At 41.2% G+C, this 22,911-nt stretch overlaps 1 protein-coding gene across 1 annotated transcript; it reads right to left on the reverse strand.

Moving 5' to 3' along the window:
- Nucleotides 1-240: 240 nt before the first annotated feature.
- Nucleotides 241-1,546, reverse strand: LOC147440797 (glutathione S-transferase U23-like). Its single transcript, XM_086482637.1, has 2 exons — nt 1,170-1,546; nt 241-784 (listed from the first exon to the last, which is right to left on the reverse strand). The coding sequence occupies exons 1-2, from the start codon at nt 1,497-1,499 to the stop codon at nt 407-409; spliced, it is 708 nt and encodes a 235-aa protein (XP_086338763.1). The 5' UTR covers nt 1,500-1,546; the 3' UTR covers nt 241-406.
- Nucleotides 1,547-22,911: the final 21,365 nt, after the last annotated feature.

The raw sequence follows: 22,911 nt of genomic DNA on the forward strand, positions 1-22,911 counted from the left end.
TTCCATTAAGATAACGATTGTAAGAAATGATACTCTAAGTCCATGCAAAACTTAAGACAATTGCTTTGAAATCCATCAAGCATTGTTTGCTTCTCTTTTGTATGGAAAAACAAACACTGATTGATGTAAATTTACCTTCATCTCGGGTGACATACAGGTGTGAGTGCGGTGACATGCAGGTGTGGGTGTGTGGACACAATCCCGTAAAACTATAAGATATAGGCAACAAATCATAAAGGAGAAAGAAAAAGGAACTAGAGTATGATATATTCTTGGTATGTATTCAATTATTACCATATCTTGAGAAATAGTAATTTGCACCTTAGAAACTCTATGGGAATTTAAACCTATCCTCCAAATTGGCCCTAACCTTCCCTCGACGAGGTAATGAAAGGAAGCAATGATGTTACTCTGTAAGACCAAATATGGTCTTCCTCATTGAGCATATAGACTCCAAGAGTTTTTGAGATGGTGCTGTGGCAAGGCCTTCTTTGACACCAGGGTATTGGACCACTGCCTTCACCCATGCACAAAGGTGTGGACAAGTGCTCTCATCCAAGACCTTGAAATTTCCCAATGTCTCCATGGTCTCAATCAAGCATAGGTAAGAGGCGAGGGCAATGTCCACTAAATTTATTTGATCTCCACCAAAGTAAGGCCCTGGACTGAACACATCGCGTAGAGCACCATCCAATGCCACCATGCTCTCTCTCACAACACTCCGGCCTTGCTCCATCAATTCCCCTTCAATATTTTTTAATATGAGGATGCATCCTTCATACACCTGCACATCATCAAGCATTAATTAACTTCTCGAAAAGATTATTTCAAGGTGCAAATGTAGCCGGCTTGTCGAGGGGATAACTATGACTTGCAACCATTCCTACAAGATAGATATGCACACCAAGGTGGCAGTTGAGTTTAAATCACCTACAAAGTACAGTGATGGTGCCGACAAGGAGATATAGACCATTCTAGATTTTTGGGATTAGTGCCGAGCCATACGGTCTTGGGTTCAAGTCTCGTTGGATAAATCTTTGATGTTTTTTGGGTTTGTTCTTACGACGTTAAAATTTCTTATAGACTTGAAACACCAAACAATCAACATAGCCATGCCCCATTTGGATAAAACATAAACACCACAGTTTGGTATTACTGAAAATGATCACCTTCTTGTCGACGTAGTCTGCCCAGAAGCGAACGAGGGCACGTTCGTAAGGATCCTGCGGAAGGAAACTCCCTTTGTCATGCTGGGAAGGCCATGTTTCGTCGATGTATTGCACGATGATGAGAGACTCGCAGATGGGCTTTCCCTTATGGATGAGCACTGGTATCTTCTTATGCACGGGGTTGGACTCCAGGAGCAGCTTGCTTTTGTTGCCCAGGTCGGGCTCATCGATAAACTCGTATTCGACGCCCTTGGCCTTGAGGGCGATGAGAACCCTCACACCAAACAGGCTGCGCCATGAGCTGAGCACCTTCACATCACTGTGCGACATCTCTGCTTCAGAATCTGCTCTGATCTCTGGAGTCTGTGTGTGTGTGTTTGCGTCTCTTCTCTCCAATGCTCGAATTTAATGGCCCGCGCACGTGATGTCATGCATGACGCACATCTTTGAAACTGAAGGACTATGGTACGACGTAGAAGCGACAGCTAAAGACAAAGAGAGAGCCGGGTCAAAGTTCAACTGCAGACCAGTCTTCTACAGCTCAGCTCGCACGTTTATCTACCAATTTATCACACCCGCCCCAAGTAACCCAAGTTCAACCCTCTGCTGACTAGCCAACATGTATGCCCCTTGGCCTGGGGATTCTGGCTATGGACGATGACGCTCTCATAGGTGGCAGAGACAACTGCATGATAGTGTGGTGCTTAGGTTTTGCCATGGCGTTAGCATACGTTTACTACCTGCCTAAGCACTATAATTTATTCATTTCTATACTTAAGTATACTTAAGTGCTTGTATGGGTGGATTTTTTCAGCTTCCCGGTGGATTTTTTGAACTTCCCAAGTAAGTTTGATAAATTTTAGATTTGGAGTTTATTAAAGGGAATCAAGGGAGATATTGTCATGCCTTAGGGGAAAAAAAAGGTGGAGAGAGAGAGATAGACGAGATATGCCGGGTACAATCATTTTTACGTATGATTAAAGGGAATCTACTGAGATACTCCCATAGCTTTGCTCGCCAAAGGAAAGTATGTCTATTTCTCTCTCCCTCCCCTTTCCATGTGTTTTTCTCTCTCTTTGCTCTTTTGTCGGTCGTGCTTTGTCTCTCACAAGAAGTTTTGGACAAATTCTATTCCCACATTGTGACTTACCTCAGCATCACGAGCTTCTATGAGGGAAGCGCCGCATACCTAGCTAGGTACAAGGCCGGTGGTCCCCTGCCCCCAATCGTACCTAGCTAGGAATGCGACACCTCTCGAGCAGAAGCTCATGATGTTATTCATTGTATGAAAAACATTGGAAAAGACTCCGTTTTCCTACATAAGAAAATTTCTAAATCTTCTTGTGTCTCTCGTTGTGCGAGGTATTATCAGTGAGAAGCATGGTGATGGGTTGTGCTCTCTCTCTCTCTCTCTCTCTCTCTCCATTGAGCGGACCCATCTCTCTCTTTTCCTCTGTGTGTGTGGGTATAGTGGATGGATGTAGGACACATTCTCTCTCTCTCTCTCTCTCTCTCTCTCTCTCTCTCTCACACACACACACACACACACACACACACACACACACACACACACACACACACACAAGGTGAGGGAGGCCACAAAGGGATGTGTAGGTGAAGATAGTAGCTCTTTATCTCTCCCATGCAAGCAGGCGGGGCCGAGGAGAGATGTGCAAGTGAAGACAATATTTGGGGGGTGGTAATTCATCATGCACTATGCAGGGAGGATGGTTGTGGCACACTGCTCTAGCATTGTGGACTACATGGTGACTAGCCACAGTGATGCGTAGAAGAGGAGGTGGCTAGTAGAGGTGACTGGGACTACTTCCCAAAAGGGGAGATGGATGATGGGCATCGATGGAGGCTATGAGTGGCAAGGTATGGTGGGTAGGTAGGTGCGATGACACGGAGAGAGAGAGGGCCCATGATGGCAATAGGGCTCGCTCTCTCCCTTTCAATTTTGTAGATTCCGTGAGGATGGAAATGGAGCAATATTGGAGCGAGTTATTTTTTCCACTTCACCACTGAGCACTCTTTGGCAAGTGTTGCCCCCCCCCCCCCCCCCCCCCCCCCCCCCCCCCTTCTTCCGATTCATCTCTTAATGGAAAAATGACAATGCATGTGGCTTTGCATCATCCAAGACGATTATCTCTGATAGATTGGCGATTAAGCTCAATACTAATGAGTAATCATAAACCTTGATGCAAAGACTTCTCCATCCATTTTAACTTTTTTTGTAAAACTCACAATTGTGAATGGATAGTATTAAGAACATCAGAAATATACAGCAACCTTGAGCTCATACTGAGCCTTGAGGGTCAAAGGCTACAAGTTTTCTGCTTGACAGAGAAGCCACAACTACTCCTAAGCTTTACTTATTACAAGATGTCATCATGACATGTATTGTTCTATACCAGTCCTCTGAGGCTTGTTTGCCTCCGATCATGTGGATTGTCACTCTACTTTCATGTATGATTTCACAAAAGCTTACCACAGCCAGGTCCCCCTCACAATATTTGCGGGTCGCCGCAACGGACGTCCATAGCATAGCTCTCAAGCATCAACATAAATTTATCGATAAAGGGGAAGCGACTCGGATGAGGCATGGAAACTCACTAGGGTGTCAATCCTAATGAAGTGAACTCGAAGAGATGCAACTACTAACTCTACAAGAAAATTGATCGCACTAAAGCCAAGTAATCTGCCTATGTCCTTCTACACAGCTCTACAGTCATCACGCCCGTTCACCATGCAAATCATATCGGAATCGCACGAAACTTGAAGGGAAGCTACTATGGACTATCAGGAACATATCCTATCACTCTCACAGCATTCTGGAGAGGTACAACGATCGCGATCGTTCATCCCACAGTACACAAAAATAGTAAACGGATGATCCTAAAGGGTCTTTTTAGGGTCCCTAAAACCTCTCCTAGGGTCAAAACAACATAAAATACGCATGTAAACACTCAAAACATCGATTTAAGGCCTAAACGGATGCGTCGGAAACCTTCACCGAGTCTTGAATGCTTACACTTGAATGGAAGAGCAGAGTAAGAGGAACACAATGCAAGAAACAAAACTGAATTTGGATTACTGTAGCCACAGAAGCGATGATTACAAGTTGGAGCAAAGAGGTAGCTCTCTGTGCGTAACACGGTAGTCCATTATCTTCCAACAATAATCTCCCTTTCCCACTAACCTTAGTGTATTATATACCTAGGGATTTTTAAAGTGGCCGGCGACCAGCTTCTCATGAACCTTTACATACATCATTGGAAAAATTACATCTTTGACTCAAACTTGACATAGACGATTGCCATTAGACTTTTACAGGTTTTGATGTATTAAGCATCAGAAAAATAATGTGACCACATCAAAACTATGGCCGGCTGACCCAACGGGCGCCTTGGCTAGGTGGGCACTTGTATGTTGTTATCACCGCCAAACACTCCCCCCTTCCTAGCTCGTGTCGTCCCTTGACACGACCTTGTGCAGTCTTGTCATAGGGTTGTCTTCATCTTTGTCTTCAAGGTTGGTCTTCATCTTGGGAAGCACGTTGTCGTTGATGACGCTCCCCCCTTCCTTGAGTGATGCATAGCTGTCATGTTGTTGATACATGATTTGAGCTTTGATTATCGAGGCAATGTTTCTTCTTGTTGAGCATTCGCCTCTTGGTTGTCAATCTTAGCCACCGTAAAGATGGATGTTGAAGTGTTTGATCGTGTGGAATTGATCCTCGTTGTGGCATGGACTTTATGATAGATATTCTTTCAAGGTCCACTGCAATTTGAGTTGTCTGCAATAGGTCACCAATGTTGAAGCACTGTGTGAGCTATTTTTGATTGTTGTGGATAGCTCGCTTGCTAAATTTCTCATTGCTTGATGTTGTAGGCCATTCTTTGACTTGCCATTGTTGGATGGAGCTTTGTTGTCACCCTTGAAGAGAAAATATGCTCTTGATAAGCATATGTAAACGTGTTGTTTTTGCTCCAAGTTGTTGTTGATTGATTTGGGTAGCCTTTTCCTTATTGTTGATGTAGAAGGAATATATACAAGAAGTTGATGATGAGGTCTAGATTAGGGTCTTAAAACCTGGATGACCAAAGGGAAAAACCCAGTGGGAAAAAAGTGCCTTTGGTATACGCTCTTATTGGAGTTGAGCATTTGGACTTGAAGTACCTGTCATGCAAGGTGAGTGCTTGGGAGAAACAAAGGAAGAGTGCCTAATGTAAGTGCCAATTATGGGACACTCTATATGCTTATGAGAAGTTTTTAAACAAAAGCATGTAGTGTAAAAGATGGAGTTGATGGGTGCTTCAAGGAACAGATGTAGCACATGTGACATCAAAGGATGTCTCAATAGCTTCCATGTTTCCAAGAAGGGTTTTTGATGTAGAATCTTCTCCACTCATACCTTACTGTGCTGAGTGCGTGAGTGTCTTTTGGACTCTCTTCTTCACTTAACCAAACTTAAAATACATAGACTTGGACTCTTATGCTCACCTATACCAGCATGAGCGACACAACATAAATATGCTCAACTCCTCCACCTTGAGCAGTACCTAGAATAGCTAAGACTCTTAGACCACAGAGAATATTACTTGAAGCTTTGGGACTAATGCCTTGCTCATTTAGTGGCTCAGCTGCCTGACTCTTGACTTTTATGCCATGTATTTTTAATGGCGACTTGGACTTACCTGTTCATGGCCTGAAACCCAATGCCGTAAGTTCTTGAGATTAAGGCCTCTATCATTGCTTTGGTCTTTGGATGCCACCATTTTGTCGAGTAGGTTGGCATATTTTGGCTCCTCTTGACTTGCTTGTTGTATGTTGATACTTCTTTGTAAAACAAGTCCTTCAGCTCTGATAGGGATTGATGTAGCCCTTGCATTAATTCCCATGAGAAGCGATTGTCGGATGTGTGGGTTCTCTTTGATTGAGTTTCCACTAGAAGTTTTGGAACCCATCTTGTTTTTGGTCCTTGTGTGACCGTCTTTGGCATTTTATCTTCTTCTATGATCTGATGGACACTAGGCTTTGGTATCCAAACCTGATGATTTCCGTTGTAAAAGCCTTGCTTTTGTAATTGATGACAAGGTATCCATCTATAGATTGTAGCAGCCTTGGTTGTAATTGGCTTCTGTTGGCTTTCGGTTGTCATTGCTTGCTTTGGGGTAGGAGCTTGTGCTGCTTGATTTCTCTTCGTTGTTCCCGATTGAGCTACAATTTTTGGTAACCATATTTATGTGTTACCTTCATAAAATCCTTGTGCTTTGAGTAGCTTAACTGGAATCATTCGCTGATTCACATGTTTGCGTTGGGTAATTTGACTAGCGAGTGACTTTGGTACCCAAACTTGTCGCATTGCCCGCTTGGAAGGTCTTTTTGTTTGTCTTTTGTTGGTGTTCTTTCGCTTGCTTGAGTATTTTGTATTCCGTTGATAGCGCGTCTTGTTCCTTGTAGAATGCGTTGATTGAGGTGGGTAGGTCCAGGCTGTTTCTTTAGGCTTTTTGGCCCAAACATTAGTGTTTCCTTGGAAGTAGCCTTGAATAGTGATTGACTCATTCGATGCTATCCACCCTGTCACCTTTTGTTGTTGTGGTTGAACCCGTGTTTCATGTATCCAGACTGGGTCTTTGACTTGGAAGTGCTCTTTGGATACCAACACTTGGTTGACATTCTTCGGCTTCTTCTGGATGCTTTTTTGTGATGGAAACTTTGGTTGATAGACCCTTTGCTTTGGTTTCCATTGCATTGTTGATGGTGTGGCTCTTGATGTAGAGACTTCGTGGGAAATTTGATAGAAGCTCGTTGAAGGTAAAGTCGTCTGGCGAGGTTGATATACTTCAATGTTTACCTTTGCTTTACCTTTTTCCGCGATGGTTGGCGATTTCTTCTCTGCATGGATTTGAGAAGCTTCATGGAGTCTTACCGTTATTTTTATTGAAGCTTTTGAGTGTTGTCGAAAGAAGATGTTCCTCCAGATTTTTGTCAGGACTAGACTCTCTTTGATATGATGGGAGTTGATTATTTGGAAAGTATCTTGATACTCCCCGGTACTCAATTTGAGTACAGCTTCTGCCACTCCAAAGCTAGGAATCGGTATTTTTGAACTTGTGTATACTATCTGCTCTAGCTTAGTGATTGGCGGCTTTCCCATCATGATCCACATTCCATAAGTCATTAGATTCTTTGTTGCATAAGGATCAATTGCGGCTGAACATGTAACCTTGAGCCTTGTTTGTCCGCATAAATTGAATTTGATCATCGTAGGAGATAGTCCATCTTCTTCCTTGTCCCTATTCTTCTTTTGATCTTGCGTTTGTTGAAGATTTGCCGTTGAACTTGGAATCTTTTCTCCTTCATCTACTTTCATTTGCACTTTTTCTGGAGTCGGCTTCTTTGAAACAGCTTTTGTCGATTCTTCAGGTATGTCAATGATGACATATTCTCGTTGTTGCTCTGCTTTCTTCATGTGCACTTTGGCATCATGCTCTATGAAGTTGCTATCTATTTCACCTTTTCTGCCTTCACACTCACAAATCTTGTTAGCTTCCTTCAACACCTTTATCGTAAATACGGGAGTTATATCATACCCTTCCTCATCACAAAACTTGGTTGGAGTTAGCTCATTTACACACACATCCAAGGTTGCCAATATTTGATCCCATCCAAATGGTTCAAATAACTCCTCTGGAAATGGTTCTGGTATGTAAGCTTCATCGTCCATTGATCTTTTTAGGATGCAATCCTCCTTCACTAAGCTTCCACACTTCGAAGTACCACACATCCAAAGTTCTTGTTTGGTTTGTAGCCACGTAGGTATCTCTTTCCCATTGACTATAGTAGAGTCAATTTTTTCTAAAGGAGTTCTATTCACATCTCTATAGCTATGGTCTTTTATGCTTATTTTTGTGGTGATCTTTTTATGTCTCAGGTAGATATAGTCATAGCCCCAATCTTGAACCATCTTAAGTTGACGCATGAAAGGTCTTCCTAAAATGATATCAAAATTGTTCCCTTTTCCAAAATCTACTAATGCAAATGTATGTTCATATTCAATTCCACAAGAAGTCACAATAATTTGCTCTAAGATACCCATAGTTTTTTCCGTGTATCCATCTGCAAGTTGCAGCTTCACTAGTTTTCCTAAGCGCTGGTCTACCCCATTTTTCCCAAATGTCTTTTGTGGCTATGGCTACTCCAGCCCCACTATCAAGTATAGCCAATCTTTTAACTCCTTTGTATTCCACAGGTAAGGTGGTGTTTCCTTCTTCTCCTTCGCAATATTCCCCCACCTTGTTTATTGGCACAGGTTTAGCGTGTGCACTTTCTTGTTGAGTTTTGTTTGATTGTTCATTTGAGGGTAAATCTTGAAGAGGTATCTTTAATCCCATCTTCCCCAAATTGTTGCCTACTTCATCCCATACATGTGGTCTAATCTTAAGCACTTCAGATAGAGTAATGGTGCACTGTATTGGAGCTGACATCAACTCTTGCATACTCTTTGTATCCATCATCTTGGATATGGCTCTCCTCTGAGATGGAACCACTCTAGTCTCTGAGCCTGTCTCATGTTCTCCTATGTATGAGGGTAAGGTCTTCAAGGACTCTGGTTTGCTTTCAATTGAAACTTTCGTCCCTGCATCTCCATTTAGAGATTGAATTTCTCCCTGATAGACTTCATGCCCTGTATTGACCTCAATTATGGGTGCAGATTGGAAAGTCGCACTTCCATCTTTTGCACTTCTAATTGCTTCCCACAATTCATTTGGCCATGGCTCATCTATCTCTGGGATAGGTGCCATAAATTGTGATCTTGACCTTGCATCATTAGTGGTGTTGGCCACTACTTGATCATCTAGTTGAATTTCTAGGTTGTTGGTTTCTTGTGTTGCAGTCTTTGCTTGCACATCCTTTTGTGATTCTAGCTCAATGTTTCAACAACCTTTTCCTTAGGCATTTCAAATCCAACACTTTTTGGTTTTGCTTCTGGAGGTGGAATTGGTGTTTCAGGCTCCATCATTGCCTGTGCAGTTTTTACCAATTCCTTACACATTTTCAACCTCTCAGTCTCTACCTCAGCATGAGGATATTTCATCACTCGTTGCTCTAGGGTTTGGTTGGGTTTCAATCTAGCCTCATATGCTTCCAGTGTAGCATCCAATGGCTCTAGGACTTTGTCTACCAACACAGATCCTCCGGAAGACGCCTTCCTTGGTTTCTTATTGCTCACCACCGTTTTGTTTTCCCGTTCTTGTTTTAACTGCTCCTTTGTCTCTTGTAATTCTGTTTGTAGTGTAATTTGATTTGTAATTGTTTTTGCTTTAATTCTGTCTCTTTTGGCTTTCCAGGATTTTCTCCCAGTCCTCACTGACACACTAGTTGTTTCTCCTTGTTTGGGTTGTTGATCTTTCTCCTCATTAGCTTGGTCCTCAGCATTTTCTTTTTCTTGGGCCCTCGTCACTACCTTCACAGGAATTTTGGGTTCTGCCTCTGATCCACTTGGAGAGGGTAACACTCCCAAAACATTCATTTTTGTTTTCCCCTGTTTGTTTGGGTGTTTTGGACAATTTGGAACAATGTGTGTAATGGCACACTCCGAACAATATCCAATTATCTCTACACGAGAACAATTCTTGGCCCAATGATTACCTCCACACTTGTAGAATGGTCCAATTTGTTGAGTCACTGATGGCACAACTGATGGTTTTTCTTGCTTAGCCAAAATGGTCTTTGGTCTACGGTCGTGATTGGCTATGAACATCAGAGTGTCCTCATTCAATGAATAGAGTTTTCTCACAGGTTCTTGCCCTAGCCTAGGTTGTGATACCTCAGCTCTTTGTAAAGCCCTTGATACAACACTATTTTGAAATAATGGATGATTTGGTAATGGCATTTGTTTTTCTATTTGATGTCCAAATAGTATCCCCTTCGTGTAGGTTTGATTATAGTAGCACTCACTCATCTCATGATTGGTCCATTTTTGCTCAATTGCACACCATTTTATTCGTTGTGCTACTTGCGATGCTAGCTCATCTAGGTTGGTCATTAATTGAGACATAACCAATTGCCTTGTGTTGGTTTCACTAGATGGTAAAAGAGCATTATCCATAGTGATCTTTGTATCACCAATGTCCTCGCCATAGGCTTTACAATTGTCAACTAGGTATAACGCTTCTCTCGTGACTTGTTCAAAGGAATTACATCCTTTTAAGTGCAAATCTTTCTTGAGAGTTTCATTTTTCAAACCCTCTATGAAGAGAATTGATAATCTTTCATCTTGTGGTAACTCGCGTTCCGGACATCTCTCTATATATTGTTTGAAACGTAGCGATGCTTCCTTCACTCTCTCATCTTCTTTTTGCTTGAATGCATAGATTTGGGACACTGTGTTATGCTTGATTTCCCTTTTAGAGAACTCCACAAAAAATTCTTGCAACAGTTGTTCAACGTTTGAGAAGGCATTTTTGTCCAACGGTTGGAACCAATTCAATGCTATCCCTTCCAAGGTTAAGCCAAATCCCTCATACTGTGTATGAAAATAAAATACTTGTTCGGCTCTTAACACTTGTTTGAACAAGGATGCATGTACGTATGGATCCCTTAACCCATCATACTTCTTCTTGACACATTTGGCCAATTGATATGGTCTCATTGGTTCTGGTTCAACCATATATCTTAGCGTGTTGGGGTCTGTCACAAAGACATCCCTCGTTCCTTCTTCTCATCTTGGAGCAAATCCTGGTGGAATCTCGTTCGAGACATGTTTTGGAAATGTTGACGGATTTGTAAGTCTAATTGGTGGTCTCTTGGTTTCACTCAATGATGTAGGAGCTACACTCCCGTGCATAGCTATTTTGGATGTTTGAGGTCCATTTTATCCCATAGTTTCAATGTTAGCTTCTTGCAAATCAATCTCAAAAAACCCTGGTACGCTTACACTCGGTTGAAAGTAGTAAGTAGATATTGGAGTACCCATGTATGTATATCTTTCTAGTTCAATTGGGCTGATAAGTTTTTACTCTCGTCCATACTTATCTACCATTAGAACTTGCACTCCCTGGTCATCTGTGTATGTGAAGGCATAGAGGTTCTTGTAGTCTGTCAACTCTTCAATGATGAAATTTAAATATCTATAGAAGTTGTTTTGATCCCCAATAGGTAACCTATAAAGTCCATCATAAGTGTAATCTGTTAGAACTCTCGTAGCTTCATTGGTTTTGATGAACCTCACGTTGGGTTTGTTAATTAGAGGATGCTTCTCCTCTAAGTCTCCAGCAATTTCCACTTTTTCTCTTTCAAACTCCCGCATTTTAGTTGATTGGTTTGGCTTCCAGTGAGCCACACGATCACTTGAAAAATATCCATGAGCCATGCCTTGAGGTTTGGCTTGATATGATTGATAAGCCTCATGGTCTTGTCTCAACCCTCTTGTTATAGGTGTTGCAGTATTTCTGGCTGTTTGTGTAGGTGGCATAGCTCTGAGCTGAGTGGGAAACCCTACTGATGGATGAGTTGTCATGATGAAGCCTCACTCAATACTCTCAAGATGGTCCTTGATAAGGACACCTTGGCTTAGTGCACACAATCCCTTTTTGCCCCTGCTCAAGTCTCTAAAAAGTCAGGAATTTGTGACTTTTTGGTCTATGGACACTGGTTTTGGGACACCCTAAAAGTTTGGAATTAGGAAACCTAGAAAATTTCAGCTTTCTTCCTAGCTATACCTGACTCAGTTTGGAGTTGTCAATCAAAAGTTAGAGCACTTTTGTTGAACTGCTCCTGAAACAGCACTCAAAACTGTCTCAGGACCAGAACACAGGACCTTTGGCTTGTATCTTGGCTTCCAGAGGGTATTTTTCACTCAAACTTGAGATTTGGGATGTACTCAAGTAGGTCTACAAACTTATGAAGTTAGATACCCCCACTATGTAGAGATACACCGATCGCGATCGTTGACCCTATGTCACAGATTTGGAAGATTTTTGCACAGTAGCTAGCCCTTGATGTCTTGATACCAAGTGTCTTTGTATTTTTGAATTTGGAGATGTTTTGACCAATGAAAACCCAAATCTCATGTGGTTTTGCGATTATTGGCTTGATTGTGTAAATGGGACTTTTGACCACTTTCTTTTGCTTTTTTGACCTTGCTCCTTTTGGAAAATATGTTGCACTAGATGTCCGCTACCTACTCATAAATTTTTAGTCCAAAATGTCACTGGGGTACACCGATCGCGATCGTAGTTCCAGCTCCTTTTTGCATGAAATTTTAGGAGTTGATAGACATTGGTATGATTAGTCTATTCCCAAACCCACTTTGCATTTGGATCACAAAAACTTGAATTTTCTCAAAATTTTGGTATGAAGGATCAGTGATCAGTGTTTGCCCTATTTGACAGCTGTCTTTTGGTTTTTTGACCCTGGTTCTTTTGAGAAAGTTGTTTGTCTAGTTATCAGCTACCTACTCACAAATTTTCAACTCAAAATGTCACTATGGTACACCGATCGCGATCGTAGTTTGGAGCCCAAATTGGATGAAACTTGTGGATATGGTAGACAATGATGTGTACAGTCTACTCCCCAAATCGTTTTGAATTTGGACAAGAAAAAGTCAAGTTTTTACCAGATCTTGGTCTGCTGCAGTGGTTTTCTGTCTGTCTGCTATTTTTGGCTATTTTGGTCACTTTTTTGAATTTTGAAAACTCCTGGTATCTTATATAACCTAGGTGTATGTGTGGGTAAAGTCTGGTCAAAATCTGGGACTGAGGTACATCGATTGCGATCGTAGTTTGGAGCCCAAATTAGACCAAATTTGGCATGCTTGTAGACACTGATGTTTTAAGGCTATCCCCCAGTCTTTTTGCATTTGGATCACCAAAAGCCAAGATTTTGCACTTTCTAGGTCTGTCAGGCTAGTTTTACCCAAGTGGCCTGATTTTCTTGATTTTTGATGTTTTTGGGTGTGGTTGCTTTAGACAAACTTGTTTAGAATCTTATCAGGAAGGCACATGTCAAATCTTGTACAATTCTGACACTGAGGTACACCAATCGCGATCGTAGTTTTGAGCCCAAATTAGATGAAACTTCACCAGCTTGTTCACTAGGCTATTATAAGACTACCTGCTAGACACTTTTGTATTTGGACTCAAAAAAGTAAAGAATTTACAGTTTCTTAGTCTGAAGTGCCTGATTTCCGTGCATCTGTCAATTTGACTTGATTTTGGTGTTTGTTTTGGGATTTGAAAGCTATCTGGGGTTGTCCTGTGTACAGGCTATCCCTATGTATGGTTTCTTCCCAGTTTTGATGTGTTTTGGTGTACTGAAAGTCAATTTCTATGCCAATTTAGCAGTTTTTGACTCGGATATGTATTCAGTGGTTTTGATCTGTTTTTTGTGCTTTTTGATCCTAGGTCCTTTGGAATTTTATGTTTATATACACCTGAGGATCCCACAGATGAAATCTGGTCAAAATCTGGCACTTAGGTACACCGATCGCAATCGTAGTACCTGGGCCAAATCTGATGAAATTTTGTCTGCTCCCTCTGACAAGTGTTTCCCAGTGTTTGGTGCTACCACTTTGTGATTTGAATTAATTTCAGCTCTGTTTGGTCAAATTTTCAAAATTTCATAGTCTTATGGCCTTTTTGCCAAAGTTATGGTTTTTTGGTGTTTTTGACTCTATCTTTTGCCCCAAATCTGACTAGAATGTGAATTACTTATCCTACTCCTAAGTACAGAAATGAAAGAACATAAGAAAATGAATCAAACAAAACAAACAGGATAAAAAACGGATGATGGATCAGTACTCAATCAATACAAAGAAATTTGAAGAGTAAACATGCTTAAAGCAACCTCACTCACAACTCCCTATATCTCTCAAGAGTAGATGTAGTCAAACCACTGACCCTAGACTCCACTAAGCACTAAACCCCTGTCTAGATGCTTCACTGAAATGTAAATGGAATGGAAATTATCTTTTGGAACAATAATAAAACTCTGAATACGCACTCGGTCACTCATCACCTAAGACTCATTCCCCGGCAACGGTGCCAATGTTTGCGGGTCGCCGCGACGGACGTCCATAGCATAGCTCTCAAGCATTAACATAAATTTATCGATACAGGGGAAGCGACTCGGATGAGGCATGGAAACTCACTAGGGTGTCAATCCTAATAAAGTAAACTCGAAGAGATGCAACTACTAACTCTACAAGCAAATCGATCGCACTAAAGCCAAGTAATCTGCCTATGTCCTTCTAGAAAGCTTTACAGTCATCACGCCCGTTCACCATGCAAATCATATCGGAACCGCACAAAACTTGAAGGGAAGCTACAGGGGACTATCAAGAACATATCCTATCACTGTCACAACATTTTGGAGAGGTACGCAAAAACAGTAAATGGATAATCCTAAAGGGAGGTTTTTGGGTCCCTAAAGCCTCTCCTAGGGTCAAAACAACATAAAAAACGCATATAAACACTCAAAACAGTGATTTAAGGCCTAAATGGATGCGTCTGAAACGTTTACCGAATCTTGAATGCTTACTCTTGAATGGAAGAGCAGAGTAAGAGGAACACAATGCAAGAAACAAAACTGAATTTGGATTACCATAGCCACAGAAGCGATGATTACAAGTTGGAGCAAAGAGGTAGCTCTCTATGCGTAACGCAGTAGTCCCTTATCTTCCAACAATAATCTCCCTTTCCCACTAACCTTAGTGTATTATATACCTAGGGCTTTCTAAAGTGGACGTCGGACAACTTCTCATGAACCTTTACATACATCATTGGAAAAATTACATCTTTGACTCAAACTTGACATAGACGATTGCCATTAGACTTTTACAGGTTTTGATGTATTAAACATCGGAAAAATAATGTGACCACATCAAAACTTTGACCAGCTGACCCAATGGGCGCCTTGGCTAGGTGGGCACTTGTATGTTGTTATCACCTCCAAACACCCTCAAACACGCGGTGGCTCCTTGCTTGCCAAAAATGGTGAAAGTAGTACTTGATTATTTGAGTGCAGACAAGAAGAGCAGGACTTCCCAAACTGTTACTACCAAAGAACAAATTAGTCTTGAAGAACTTAATTTTCCATGTCCTTTGAATCCACTTGCATACTTTCCCAGCCATGCCACTGATTGCCTCGCATCCCATGAAAAGGTGGGCTAGGTCTTCACTAGCTATTCTGCACCCCGAGCAACGATCGGACCTGATTCCTCTTTCTTATATCTTTACGCCCGTCGACAGACCCACATCACTGTCCACAGAAATATTTTCATATATTGAGGCCACCTTGGCTTCCAGATGTTCTTCATGACTCCCTCCTACTGTTTTTTCGTCAAGTGCCTCTTCCATAATTTGTTGAGGGGGCTACACCAAATAGCCTCGTGCATTAATGTATGGTAAATGTCTTTAGATTGTGGTTTCTAAAAGAGGCTACTCGCGGGCCATCTCCAAGCGTCCCATTCAAAGTTGGATTCACAAATTGGCATCACCACCTTATCAAGATCTTTCATCACCCAGTGCTGCGCGGGAGATTCAAGGACTGGCATTACCGGGCAACGACCAACTACTGGTCAAAATGTTCGTAGATGATTCGCTCATATTCTTGAAGGCGTGCCTTCAAGTTGTTAGGAGAGATCTGGAGATTGTGCAAACATTTTCCATGGCATCGGGATCCAAGTGCAATATAGAGAAGTCAAGACTTATCTCCCTGTCAAAGAACGACTCTTTTGACCCTACAGTCTGGACAGGAGAGATTATCTCAAATGGGACTTCTCCATCCATTTTATGTAACATTGTTCTACAAAACAAACTTGATGTTAGTATTACCGATTTCCTTCTACTTGTAATTGGGTGCCAATAGTTTCTCTAATGGACTTAGGCTATGACATTGCATTGATAACCACCAAGCCACCATTAGGGCCAAAAACGGTTAGAAAAGGGATGTTTGTTAATCTAAGGATTAAGGAATAGTCCAGTAGTCATTTGACACGTTTGTGCAGCCAAAGTTGATCCGAGCTAAAAAGTGGTCTATACCAAGCAAAGGCTGCAGGCAGGTGCAATGCAAAAGTCTAGGGCAGGTACCAAGGTCCTGGGCAGCCAAAGGGTAGCAGGAATGTACGTCTAAAGAAATTATTTAGGCCAAAAAGGCTTGAAGATGGGCCTAGATGGGATAGCAGGTGAAGGTTTCTGAAGTGCCAAGTCAGGGCTCTAGAATGTAGTGCTCAATGTGCTCTAGAAGCCAGTCTACACGGCTCGTCAAACGGGGCCCTGGTGTGCAAGATATTGCAATTTGAAGTTAGAAGGTTTAGCAGATCCCCAAAGGAGAGGGCAGCTGGGGACAGATGTTGGTAGATAGATGTATAGAGCTCAAATTATGGAGCATGCATGTCTTCTCGGATTGCAGATCAGAGCTAGGGATAGCAAGTTATGATCAGTTGAAGTTTTGTCGGGGGCCGGGTTTGAGCCCACCTAGCCGCATTGAAAATCATGCCATTTGGCTTCGACAAGGCTCTGGAAGGTGGAGGACATCATGTGAAGCTAGCACAAGTCCACGGTTTGTCAATTGTGTGTGGCACAAGCGAGAGCCTATAAAGGCTGGGCCATGACCCTCTCAAGGTATGAAGCGAGGGGAGAGGGAGCTCCTCATCCCGTTAGCCATGGCGTGTGGCGGCACTATTTGCGTGCAGCCCTCACGGCGAAGGGTGTTGACGGCATTGTTTTGGCCAGCGCCGGTGGCTATGGCGGAATTGGGTGGGCGCTGCGGGAGCGCAGGCCTAGATCATGCAATCTCCTTCAAGAAAAAGTCATTGCAGAGAATGAGTTGCAAAAGGTAGATTTAGTTACACCTTGATCTCCCTTCCTAAAATCTTCCTTTTTTCAAGCTTGTTATAATTACTCATTATTTCTTGTTTTGTAGATTGAACTCCTTGAGAAAGACAATTTTCTTGGGAGAGCTAAAGGCTCGAGAGGGAAAGCAATAGAGGGCACTTCAAGAAGGGATGCCTCCTCTCTCATGCACTACATGCCTACATTGGATAGTGCCACCTTCTATGCTTTTCACATGCTGTATTCTAAAGATCCTGAGTTGCCAATATTTGCCCTGAAGATATTGCCACAATTTATGGGGTACACTCCCCTTCAAATCAATGCAAACAAGATCATGCTACTTGAGAGAGCTGCAACACTTAGAATATTTGGGTATGCTGCACAATTCAATGCCTAAGGAGCAAGGTACTTTCTTTTCTACTCTAGCTATGCAGCAGCAGCCGAGGAGACAAATGTCAACCTTCTTGGGGGCTATAAAAGAAGAAAGTTTTTGAGATATAGGGGTGACATGCCTAGTGGTACCAAAAAAATTAAAAACTGATGTAAAATTGATAATATTTTGCATAAAAATATATAGTTTTAATTTGGATCTGTTTAGAAAGACTCGGTACAAGTTTCAAAGTGAAGCATTAATCTCCATTTGTGGTTGAGCAGCATGGTTGTTTGATCTCATCCATTGTAATTGCCTCCTATAGAACCAATTGAATAATTCCTTTAGTGCATTGCTCCTTCTTTGTCCCCCTCCCTTTCTCGTACATCTGAAAAATGAAGTCCTCACTTGATAGTGAGATTTTTCCATTCCCTGGGTATTCCATGTTGCAAGGGGTCCTTGTTTTGCAAAATATGGTCTATGTAAGTACAAAATATGCTAAAAATTAATAAAAAAGGTTAATTGAACTCTTAGGATGCAATGTAAAATACTATCTGGAATTGAAAAAGTAATTGAATACTCACAAAGTAATTGAAACCTCACCAAGTAATATGTGATGTCTTTTGCTCCCCAAGCATCTGTGACAATAGTTTTTAAAAGCTTTATTGTCTTTTTAAAGTCATCTGCATAAGTAGCAGAGCTAACTTGTTGTCTCAAAACTTTCAAAAAATTGTCGAGCTTTTTCCACACTTCCATGCGTTTGTTTTCTACATCTAGTCTACTTTTGACATTGGTTGTTATTACACAAAGATCCTTCCAGCAGTTCCACATAATGTCAACTTGTTTGTTGTCATGGTTGCTCAAAAATTTTATGGCTGTTGCTCCACCCATTGAAACATCTTGTAAAACATCACCCATTCCTTTTGAAAGAGTAGGATCTTTTTTTAGATGCACTTGACCACCATGAAAACCCATTCAAGAGAGCAAAGCCTCACATTTTTCTATGCACTCGTCTGCAAGTTTACTTGGCTTAATAGAATATGAATAATTAAGATGGAGTTGAAGCAATTTGTCCAAGATTCTAATCTCTGCATGCATTGTACATATATGTACATTTTTAAAATCTATTTCTAGAATTGGATCCCAAATCATAGAAGACGATGCGTAGTCAATGACGTTCACACTATTTCTCGATGGTGGTTTTCCAACCTCGTGTTCTGCAAGACATCCTTTTGTTCCACTGCTTGCCATGCAATACAAACATGGATACTTGGTATTGACACCTCCACATACACCAGACATGCACTTCAATGCTTTTGGGTTGGCACCCAAGTTCCATTCTACAATAAAGTCACCCATGCCATCTATATGTTGTTGTTCACTTGCATTTTGGTCATGTATAACAAAAGGGATATCGGTTTGCAAAAAGAGCCATTTCAATGTATCGTGATTTTCTACTAGTATTTGAGCTACTCCAATCCACCAAAGCTCCTTCTGATTGAGTTTTGTGGTATGGGGAATCAAGCTTACCCTGGCTATATTCCAATGATCTATCCATTAGGGATATGGACACTCTTTTAATTTTTTGACATTTCTGAATTTGAGCTTCATCAAATTTTATAACGAATATAAGTTTTCCTTCACAATCTACTTCTCGCATGTTATAGTATCTCACCATAGCAAATTGAACTTTTTTGTATCGTGATTTTATACAGGTATTTGAGCTGCTCCAATCCACCAAAGCTCCATTTCTGATTGAGTTTTCTGGTATGGGGAATCAAGCTTACCCTGGCTATATTCCAATGATCTATCCATTAGGGATATGGACACTCTTTTAATTTTTTGACATTTCTGAATTTGAGCTTCATCCAATTTTAAAACGAATATAAGTTTTCCTTCACAATCTACTTCTCGCATGTTAAAGTATCTCACCATAGCAGATTGAAATTTTTTTATACTCATCCAAATGTTATTAAAAACATTATACACAAAAGAAGTTTTTTTTTTTTTTTTTTTCATACGGCATCGTTCCTTCTATATGATAGTACTCTCCAAAATGTTCGGGTATTTCTTTGCTTAACAGAGTCCTTACTTTCCCAACATTGTGAGGCCTAGGCAACCCAAAAGATTTAATCTTGTAATACTTGAAAACCGGAAACCAGGTTTTAGAGATGGCCCTGTAACCCCTTCTACTCATCCCCACTGTGTCACAAACTTCTTGCATTTGAGAAGGTTGGACCAATAAACCCATATCTTTAGTAAATTTTAAAATACCAATTTTTACTGAGTTCAATTTTCAAGAAGTTTTAAAAGTTTCAAAATGTCACTTTTGTTTATTACCTCATTCAAAAATCTCACCCTTTTTTGAACATTGGAGATATCAAATCCTAAAAGTCTAGTCACATGTTCTCGAGTAATCTTTAATCTTTTTTTTCTTTGTCCAGAACCTAATCTTCTGTTAAGTTTACTACATCTCTCATTTGTTTTACTCGTGCTCTTAATCCTATTGGAGTTTCTTTTAAAGTCTGAAGCTGATAATTTTCTTGTTTTAGAGGTGCTATTTGGTTTTCAAGTTCTACAATTCTTGTTGCATTTGGAGACAAAACAGTTTTGAGATATTGAATATAATGTGTATGATCAATGTGTAAATGAGATAGCCTAGAACTATATCCCATTAAGCCATCAAACCCATCTTCGATAAATCTCATCAAATCATGAGTGTTGGAATTAGTGTTGCAAGGAAATGCACACAGCTTAAAGAAGAGGAAGGAAGCTCAAGGCACACAATAGAGAGTGTGTTACTTAGTGTGCAACGGAAAGATAGATAGCCCTAGAGTGATGGGCGTATGTACAATGCACGGGGGAAAAAACCTCCTAAAGAGAGAAAAATGCCCCTGCGGTCCTAGTGTGTTCACACACATCACTACCACATGTATATGGTAACAAATCCCCCCTAGAATGATGCGGTGAACGAGAGCTGGCACACGAGTAAAGGGAAGTGCCATGCCTTGAGGACATGATCAGTCCACAAAGGGGAGTAAGCCCAAATGTTTGCAGAAAGCTTCAAGCTTCTCACGAGACAATGCCTTTGTGAAAAGATCTGCAAGGTTGTCTTGTGTTGGCGCATAAGCCAAACTGATCTCTCCTGCTCAAAGCTTCTCCCTGACATAGTGGTAATGCACCTCAATGTGCTTTGTGCGAGCATGAAAAAATGGGTTCCTCGCAACTGCCAATGCGCTCTGACTGTCAGTGTAGATAGTGTTGGCAGTGTCCTGTCCAACACCCAAATCAGCCATAAGGCGTCTGAGCCATACACACTCAACCGTAGCTATGAAGACTGCCCTATACTCAGCCTCACAACTTGAAGTGGCCATAGTAGGTTTCTTCTTGCTCAAACATGATATACATGAACTACCAAACATGAAACAAAAACCACGTGGACGCTCGCGTGTCAAAACAACCAGCCCAATCTGAGTCGGGAAAAGCATGTAAATATGGCGGCAATGATCCCCCCTTGGGATAAAACAAGCCAAGATGTAAAGTGCCACTAAGGTAGCGGAAACTCCTCTCGACAGCTTGCCAATGCTTAGACCCTGGGCTATGCATAAATTTGCTGACGTGTGAGACTGCAAATTGAATATTTGGCCTCGTGTTGCATACATAAATGAGGCAGCCAACAACAGTTTGGTAAAGAGTGACATCAGCAGGATCGCCAACATCATGTAGACTCAAATTCAAACATGTTTCCATGGGAGTGGCAATATGTTTGCAATCCTCAAGTCCAAACTTACATAGCAATGTCTCTATGTAACTTTTCTGACACAAGGCAATACCACCATCACACTGTTTAAACTGTATACCCAAGTAATGATGCAACAGCCCCAAATATTTCATCTTGAAAGTAGCATTCAAATCAGCCTTAAATTCAGCAATATGTCTTTCATTTGGTCAAGTGATCAGCAAATCATCGACATAAAGAACCACAATGAGAAGTACATCACCCTCACACTTTACATACAATGTGCTTTTTGTTGGACTATTACAAAAGCCTTGTTTGACCAAATGAGTGTCAGCTTTCGCATACCAAGCACGAGGAGATTGCTTCAACCCATACAAAGCCTTCTTACATCTGCACACTTTGTCCTCTTGTCCTTTTATGACAAAACTGTGAGGCTACGTTACATAATCTTCCTCAACTATGTCACCATTCAAGAAAGTAGTAACAATGTCTGATTGATGTACATCCCAACCAAAATCAGATGCCAATGCACATAGAAAACGCACAGTTGTCATACGACAAGTGGGAGAAAAAGTATCTTCATAATCTATGCCTTTTTGTTGTGCATAACCCTTTGCAACAAGTCGAGCCTTATGGCGATCGATCTCACCATCCGGCTTGCGTTTCAACTTGTAGACCCACTTCGTACCAATGGCCTTTTTGCCAAGAGACAAATCACATAAAGTCCATGTGTCATTTTCTATAAGTGCATCGTATTCTGATTGCATGGAAGCCATCCAATTTTATGAATTATGTGCTTCATCAAAAGACAGAGGCTACTCAACATCATGTAAGCTAGACAAAGCCAAAGCATAACAAACTAATGCATAAGATGCATGGCGAGAGCCTGAATGAGTACGACTAGACAAAGGTGCATCCAATTTACTATCATGCAAAGTGTACACCAGCCATTTGGGCATACCTCTAGCCTACTCATTTTCAGTCCTTTCCTCATCAAGTACATCATGTACATCTTCAGTAGTAATAGGCTGATTTGTAACATTTTCAGAAACCCCTATATGCTGTACATTTGCCTCATTGGAACTTACATTCGTATTTCCACCACTAAAAAGAGGCAACAAAGTGTCATAAACGTCCTGTGAGCTTACATTATTGTCTCTAGTACATGACAGCAAGGGCTGAACAGAATCTTCCACAAACACTACATCCCATGAAACCAGAATACGTTTTGTTTGCGGATGATACAACGTGTAACCTTTGTTGTCAGCACTATAACCAGCAAAAATATATTTGAAAGCCTTATCATCCAATTTTCTGCGCTATGTTTGTGACACCAAAGCATATGCCAAACAGCCAAAAACACGCATGTGCTCAATAGAAGGGTTTCTATCATGCCAACTTTATATGGAGTAATAGACTACAAAGCTTTTATAGGACACCTGTTTAGTACATAAGTGGCACACATGATGGCCTCAAGCCAAAAAGAATGAGGCAAAGCTTGACTTTTGACCATACATCGTGCCATTTTTGTAAGTGACCTATTTTTTTCTTAGCAACACCATTTTGCTAAGGTGTATAAGGCACCCTACATTGGTGTTTTATCCCACAACTAGCCACAAATGCATTGAATTCATGAGACATATACCCCCCCCCCCTCGATCAGAATGGAGGGTGCCCATAGTACAGTTCGAGACATTTTCAACCATAACCACAAATTGTTTGAAGCACATAAAAACTTCGAACTTCTCTTTAAGCGGAAATACCCATGCATGCATGGAGTAATCATCAATG

This window comes from Adiantum capillus-veneris, chromosome 15 (assembly GCF_014529385.1).
Source record: "Adiantum capillus-veneris isolate H3 chromosome 15, ASM1452938v2, whole genome shotgun sequence".
Taxonomy (NCBI): domain Eukaryota; kingdom Viridiplantae; phylum Streptophyta; class Polypodiopsida; order Polypodiales; family Pteridaceae; genus Adiantum; species Adiantum capillus-veneris.